The 7,443-nt window shown below is 39.9% G+C and overlaps 1 protein-coding gene across 1 annotated transcript; it reads left to right on the top strand.

The window, feature by feature from the left end:
* The first annotated feature begins 13 nt into the window (after positions 1 to 13).
* LOC121785983 (programmed cell death protein 5-like) lies at positions 14 to 7,278 on the top strand. The gene is made up of 7 exons (XM_042184483.1): positions 14 to 32; positions 5,847 to 5,912; positions 6,023 to 6,069; positions 6,151 to 6,215; positions 6,380 to 6,471; positions 6,848 to 6,919; positions 7,014 to 7,278. The coding sequence occupies exons 1-6, from the start codon at positions 30 to 32 to the stop codon at positions 6,911 to 6,913; spliced, it is 339 nt and encodes a 112-aa protein (XP_042040417.1). The 5' UTR covers positions 14 to 29; the 3' UTR covers positions 6,914 to 6,919; positions 7,014 to 7,278.
* Positions 7,279 to 7,443: the final 165 nt, after the last annotated feature.

Below are 7,443 nucleotides of genomic sequence, written 5' to 3'. Positions count from 1 at the left end.
TTCACTGAATTCAAATTCGCGGAAAAGAAATGGTGAGCAAATTTTTCCAATTCTTCACGGTTTATTTATCTATTTCCCGATCAACACTCTTTTATTGTTGCAAGAGTTTTTCAATTTTTACTTGAATTTTTGCAGAACTGAATAAATTTGTAGAGTTCCTCAAAATTTGATTTTGGTGCTGGATATGATTTGATTAGGGATAGGGTTGTTGAGTTAGTAGGGGAAACCAGCTTAGTTAATGTTTAGAAATTAGTAGATAATAAATTGCTTTGCTTCGAGTTTATGTAGCTTCTAATGCTTTAGTCTCAGTGATGATGAATTTGGGCTTTATAAGTGTACCTAAATAATGAATAAAACACTCAATCCTTATATGAAATAAAATTTAATACCTAAGATTATAAATCTTTGGATTGGTTCCTTTTTTCTTTTAAAAAAATTGATTTATTTTTTGAAACTGTTCAAACCTTAGTGTGTGATTGATTTAGCTGTTTTTGTTGCTATTATAGCATATACTCAACATAATTTATATATATGCTTCCAAAATGGTTAGTTATGGTGTATTTGAAACATCTACTATGTGTAACTGATAAATCATACAAAAGGTCTCAACTTGTTGATTACTATCATAACCAGCACATAAAGAAAATGGGAGGGGAGATGAATGGTTGCAGAATGTGGAATAAGAATGGAGTTAAGGTAGTATATGAATTAAGAAGATAGACGAGGTTGATATTGTGTTAGTTTTTCTAGACGTGAACGAGGTAGGCCTGATCGGTTTTGTGCCAAGACTTGGCTCGTGGTGTTAGTTATTGTTATGATTAGCACACAAGACTTACACACACTTGAGTTGATCACACACACTCACAACAATATGAAAAACTCACACCTTGTTGCAGAGAACACACTAGAATTAGAAGTAGTGAAGAAGATGGTTTCTTGGAGAAAAACTGATTTTCTTTTATTGATTTTTAACACTCTTTTTCTCTAATCTACACACATGAGTAACCGAGCTATGTAAAGCTCATAATGAGTAGCAATTGCTACTAACCGAATGAAAACAAGAAACAAGAACCAAGAGCTATCAACTGCTCTATCTAACAAACTAACTAACTTCTTCTTCTTCTTCTTAATGAGCACTCTGCTCTATCTAACAAACTAACTAACTTCTTCTTCTTCTTCTTCTTAATGAGCACTCCTTTTATTACAATTCTCCACCTGAGTGCACATCTCAGTTCTTGCAGCAAATGTTGATCAACTTCTTGCAGTGATCAAACTTGTCTCTACTTAGGGACTTAGTGAGCATATCTGCTGGATTGTGCAATGTGTCAATCTTGATCACCTTTACTCTTCCTCTTTCAATCTCATCTCTAATAAAATGTAGCCTTATGTCTATGTGCTTGCTCCTCTCATGGAAAACCTGATGTTTAGCCAAGCACATAGCTGAACTACTATCACAATGCACCACCATTGTCTTTTGGTCAAAACCAAAGTCAGAAATCACACCCTGAATCCAAAAACTCTCCTGCACAGCTGCAGTGAGGGCCATATACTCAGCTTCTGTTGTTGAGAGAGCAACAACACTTTGTAGGCTTGATTTTCGGCTGATCACAGTTCCAAACATAGTAAAGAGATAGCCTGTTTGGGACTTTCTGTTGTCTAGGTTTGTAGCATAGTCTGCATCACAGTAGCCAAATACAACTTCCTCAGTCTCCTTCTCCCAGCCATTGAAAACAACTCCTCAGCCACTAGTGAACTTCATGTACCTCAGAATCCACTTAAGAGCATTCCAGTGCTCCTTCCCCGGGTCTGCCATGTATCTGCTAGTAACTGGAGCAAGGTCTGGCCTGGTACAAATCATGGTGTACATAATGCTTCCAACAACACTAGCATAAGGAATAGACTCCATCTCCACAGCCTCTTGCTTAGATTTAGGGGCCTGCTCCTTAGATAGCTTAAAACTCTGAGATAAAGGTGTTGATGCAGCTTTAACATTTTCCATCTTAAATCTTTTTAAGACTTTCTCAATGTAGTCAGTTTGAAGCATCCACGGCTTCTTGCAGCCTCTGTCTCTCTGAATATTTATGCCTAGGATCTTCCTTGCTTCTCCTAGATCTTTCATTTCAAAACTAGACTTCAAATCCTCCTTGACTTGCTGTATTTCAGTCATAGAGGGCCCTGCAAGTAGCATATCATCCACATAGAGCAATAGATAGGCAACAGGTGTTCTGCCCTACTTCTTTATGTAGATGCAGTCATCAAACTCTGACATAATGAAGCCAATCTTCTTCATTTGCCCATCAAACTTCTTGTTCCACTGTCTAGGACTTTGCTTAAGACCATATAGGCTCTCTTGTAGTAAGCACACCTTGTCTTCTTCTCCATTCTTCACATAGCTTTCTGGCTGATCCATGAAGATGGTCTCCTCTAGGTCTCCATTTAGGAAAACAGTCTTAACATCAAGTTGCTGCAATTCCCAATCTAGCTGATTCACCACAGCCAATAAGATCCTAATAGATGTGTGCTTTACAACAGGAGCAAACACTTCATTGAAGTCCACTCCTTCTTGCTGTGTAAATCCCCTAGCCACCAGCCTAGCCTTGAACCTGTTTCTATCTTTATCAGTGGTCTCAACCTTCTTTTTAAACAGCCACTTACAATTGATCAGCCTTATTTCCTTTCCATCAGTTTTCAGCTTGGATTTGTCCACCAAAATCCAGGTTCTATTTTTGAGTAAAGACTTAATTTCTTCATTCATGGCTTCTATCCACCTCTCTGTCTTTACTTCTCATGGCCTCTTTATAAGTGAGAGGATCTGCAATTTCAATACTCTCAGCAGCACAAAGCGCATAATAGACCACATCAGAGAATTTCTCAGGAGGTTTTGCATTTCTCCTGCCTCTATCTCTTGCAATCTGATATTCTCTAATAGTGTCAGCTGTAGTCTCATCATTGCCTCTACCTTGAGCTGGAGCACCATCACTCTCTGGATCAGGATCAGACTCTCTCTAAATTATTAGCTCCACCCGCTCCTAGGCCAAGTCCCACAGACTCCACCTTGAAAATATCACTATCAGCTTCACTAGAGTCCATTTTCTCCTTCAAGTAAGGCATCTGGTCCTCCATGAACACAACATCCCTACTCACAATTACTTTCTGCTCACCGGACTCAATACAGCAGAGCCTATATCCCTTAACTCCCTTCTGATATATTCTAGCAAAATACATTTCAGAGCCCTAGCTTTTAACTTGCTTTGCCTAGCATGAGCATAGGCTGCACACCCAAATACCTTGCACTTTGAGTAGTCACTATGAGCTCCATACCACATGTAATCAGGAGTCTTAGATTTTAGAGCAGCGGATGGACATTGCGGATGGACATTTGTTGATGAGATAGGCAGCTGTGTACACTGCCCCACCCCACCCCACCCCAGAATCTGCTGCTCAAGCCAGAACTAAGCAGCAAACACCTTACTCTTTCTAGGATAGTTCTATTCATCCTCTCTGCAACCCCATTCTGCTGGGGTTGCAAGGGACAGTCTGTGTCTCTTCATTCCTTTCTCTTTACAAAATAAATCAAACTCAGCAGATAGATACTCTAGACCATTGTCAGTCCTAAGGCATTTTACACTCCTTCCCTTCTCTAGCTCCACCTCTTTACACCATATCTTGAATTTTGTGAATGTCTCTGATTTCTCTTTCAGTATATATACCCACAATTTTCTAGTGTAATCATCAATGATAGAAAGATAGTATCTCCCACCACCAATTGAACTTATAGGTGAAGGGCCCCAGAGATCACTATCTATATAGTCTAGCGGGGCTGTGGATGAGTGAATACATGTTGGATAGGGAGTTTTCTTTGCCTTTCCAAGGATGCACTGCTCACAGGGATTCATTTTGTTTAATTCTCCAGGAATTAGGCCTTTCTTGATAAGTTCTCTCATACTCCCTTCAGCTGGATGGCCAAACCTCATGTGCCACAACCTTAAGGTCTCTTCTGAAACCGCATTGCTCTCTCCATCAACCGCCTTTGCATTTAGATAGTAAAGAACATGCTCTCTGTCAGCCTCCATCATCACTACACTCCCAGATTTCACAAATAGCTTTCCCTGACTTAGCAAATATGGTGAACCCTTTCTGCTCTAGCATTCCCAGTGATATGAGATTCCTTTTTACTTCAGGAATAAACTTCACTCCAGTCAGGATCTTCATAGAGCCATCTTGTAGGCATAGCTTCACCTTTCCTATCCCTCTGATCTGGCAAACATGGTTGTTGCCTAGAAGCACCGTGCCTGATGCTTCTTGAAGATTATGGAACCAGCCTTTGTTAGGGCACATATGGAAACTGCACCCTGAGTCCATAATCCACCTTCGACTGACCCCTATGTCACTGACATTCATGAGTTGGGCTGGAGGGTCTGCACTCTCCACACAATCAGAGGTGTTTTGGCCATCAGATGCCTGCTTCCTCTTCCATGCATAGCAATCCTTCTTCAAGTGCCCTGGTTTCTTGCACCAATGGCAAGATATGGTTTCCTTCTGAGCATCAGAGCTTGAGGGCTTTGAATCCTCAAACTTCTTTTTGAATTTCTGCTTCTTGAACTTCTTGACATTCAAGGCCTCTGCAGCTTGAACATTAGAGCTTGCAGAGCCTCTGCTAGTTGTTTTCTGGAGCTCTTTGGCCATCAAGGCTGAGTACACCTCTGCATAGGTTATGGGCTTGTCTCTGCCATAGATGATGGCATCACTCAACTGATCATAAGAACTAGGCAAGGCATTTAATGTAAGAATTGCCTTGTCTTCATCAGAAACCTTGACATCTACAGAGCCCAGATCATCAATGATCTTGTTGAACTCCTCTAGCTGCTCTATGATTGACCTTTCTCCAGAAAAACTATAGGCATATAGCCTCTTATACAGATACAGTCTGTTAGCCAGAGATTTGGCCAAGTAAACTTCATCCAATTTCCCCAAGATCTCCACTGCAGTCTTGGCTTCTTGAACATCCCTCAACACCTTGTCTCCAAGGCACAGGATCAGTGCAGAATGTGCCTTGAGTTGCATCTCCTCCAACTTTGCCTGGGATTTGTCATCAAGAACATGAGCCTTTCCCTTACTCAGGTGGAGGTGCAAGGACTGCAGCCAAGCCTTGCTGGATCAGAACTGCCTTCATCTTCATTTTCCACAGGCCATAATCATTCTTGCCCGTGAACTTCTCTGCATCCAGCCTTGTTGCCATCTTGGAGACTGTTTTGAGCTTCTCTCTACTTGGTCTCGTCTTCCCACAAACGGCGCCACTTGTTATGATTAGCACACAAGACTTACACACACTTGAGTTGATCACACACACACATAGCAATATGAAAAACTCACACCTTGTTGCAGAGAATACACTAGAATTAGAAGTAGTGAAGAAGATGGTTTCTTGGAGAAAAACTGATTCTCTTTTATTGATTTTTTAACACTCTTTTTCTGTAATCTACATACATGAGTAACCGAGCTATTTAAAGCTCATACAATGAGTAGCAACTGCTACTAACCGAATGAAAACAAGAAACAAGAACCAAGAGCTGTCAACTGCTCTATCTAACAAACTAACTAACTTCCAACGGCTAGTTTCTCAATGCTTCTTCTTCTCTTCTTCAGCCTTTAACTCCTCTTCTTTCTTCTTCTTCTTATAACTGAACGAGCACTCCTTTTATTACAGTTATTGTTGAGTGAGTATGCAAATGTTATTCAATTTGTTGAACATGTGCATTGGTTTATTTGCTAATTTGCTATGGTTCTTTTGTAATCAAAATGTGATGTCTCTGTTTTTATTTTATCTTAATGATTTCTGTGTCTAGGCTGACCCGGAATTGGAAGCAATCCGGCAAAGGAGAATGCAGGAGCTAATGGCTCAACGTGGTGGGGTAGTAATTGCATTTTGTGCTATTTTGTTTTTCTTTGCAGATTAAGTTTATTATTCCTCTGTTTTTTTGTGTTCTTAGCATGTCGTAGTTACATATTTATGTATGCATAGGGTAGCCATCAAGGTCCTGAGCTTTCTGCTCAGGAGGAAGCTAAAAGGTGGAATTATCTCTTCTGTCAAAGATTAGACTTCCCTTGATTACAGCTTTTATTGATATTTTTTTTTCTGCTTTCATTTAGCGAGGCGGAAGAACAAAGACAACTGATGCTGACACGGATTTTGACATCTGAAGCACGTGCAAGACGTTAGTTGAATATTTTGAGCTTCATCCAATACTAACTTCAGTAAACATGTTGAGATGAACAAAATCAAAGTGTCTAAGCATCGTATCTATTGCATCTTAGATGTTTAAATTCTCGTGGTGCAGCCATCCATGTGTCTTGACTCCCAATGCCTCTTTTTGTGCAGTTGCTCGAATTGCACTGGTGAAACTGGAGAAGGCCAGGGGAGTCGAGGATGTAATACTGAGAGCTGCGCAAACCGGCCAGATTGTTGAGAAGGTATGTTCTTGCTTCACTATGCCATCTACAGCTTTCTAAACGTTCAAAATGAATGGACATGGTTCCTTGTGTTGTGACAAAATAGAGCAATTGTGTAATCGACAAACGAAAAGAACGTAAAGATGACACAGATTTACGTGGTTCGCCAATTGGCTACATCCACGGGCAAGAACGGAGAACAAATTTTATTCAGAGTGTTTTCAGATTATGGCTACAAATTTCAGATTGGATCTAAGATCACAGAATTATGTGCTCTACTCTCATATAAGTAGGCACACATGAGATCCTATCATAATTCGGAAACATAATCCTATCCCAATTAGGAAACATGATTTGAACGGTTTCAAGGCATTCTAACACCTTGCTTTCGACGTAGGTATCTGAAGAGAGGCTCATATCGCTGCTCGAACAAATCAACACCCAGACAACTAAAGAAACCTAAGTGACAGTAAGTAGTAGCAGTTGGTTCTAAGTTCTCGAGAACTACATTGCACTATCATTATTAGTTATCAATTTGTTGAATTTTGTTTGTTGCTTCCCAGATTCGGAGGCGTACAGAGTGTTCTCGACGACGATCAGGGTTTTGTGTGATTCTATACCAAGCATGATTTACGTATGGACAAAATGTGAAATCCATCCAATGTGATTGCCAGGATTCTTAGCCCTTATTTTTATGACTTGAGTTTTAAATATCTTTCAATCCCTCAATCTGTATGGATATGGTTAGTTTACATTTGAAGCATTGTTTGAAATTTAATCCCAATTTTTGCCATAACTATTTTTAGCTGCTTTGTCAGCAAACTCTAATTTAGCCCACCACTTGCAGTGCAATCATAAAATTTATATCCATCACTCAAATCTCATTGCATCTACCATTGAATCTTGTCATTTCATCTCTCCAACACTGTTAAAAATTAGAGTGGAGAAAGTAATCTAACAAATTAGAGTGGAGAAAGTAAAGTTCTAAGAATA

Source organism: Salvia splendens, chromosome 22 (genome assembly GCF_004379255.2).
Source record: "Salvia splendens isolate huo1 chromosome 22, SspV2, whole genome shotgun sequence".
Lineage (NCBI taxonomy): Eukaryota > Viridiplantae > Streptophyta > Magnoliopsida > Lamiales > Lamiaceae > Salvia > Salvia splendens.
The sequence above is the reverse complement of the archived record's forward strand: the minus strand, read 5'-3'. Positions and strand labels throughout refer to the sequence as shown.

Excerpts from the sequence above, each read along its gene's own strand:
- LOC121785983 (XM_042184483.1), top strand. Across the intron at positions 6,070-6,150 it reads GCTCAGGAGGAAGCTAAAAG|CGAGGCGGAAGAACAAAGAC; the intron begins GTGGAATTATCT and ends GCTTTCATTTAG. Across the intron at positions 6,472-6,847 it reads CCGGCCAGATTGTTGAGAAG|GTATCTGAAGAGAGGCTCAT; the intron begins GTATGTTCTTGC and ends CTTTCGACGTAG.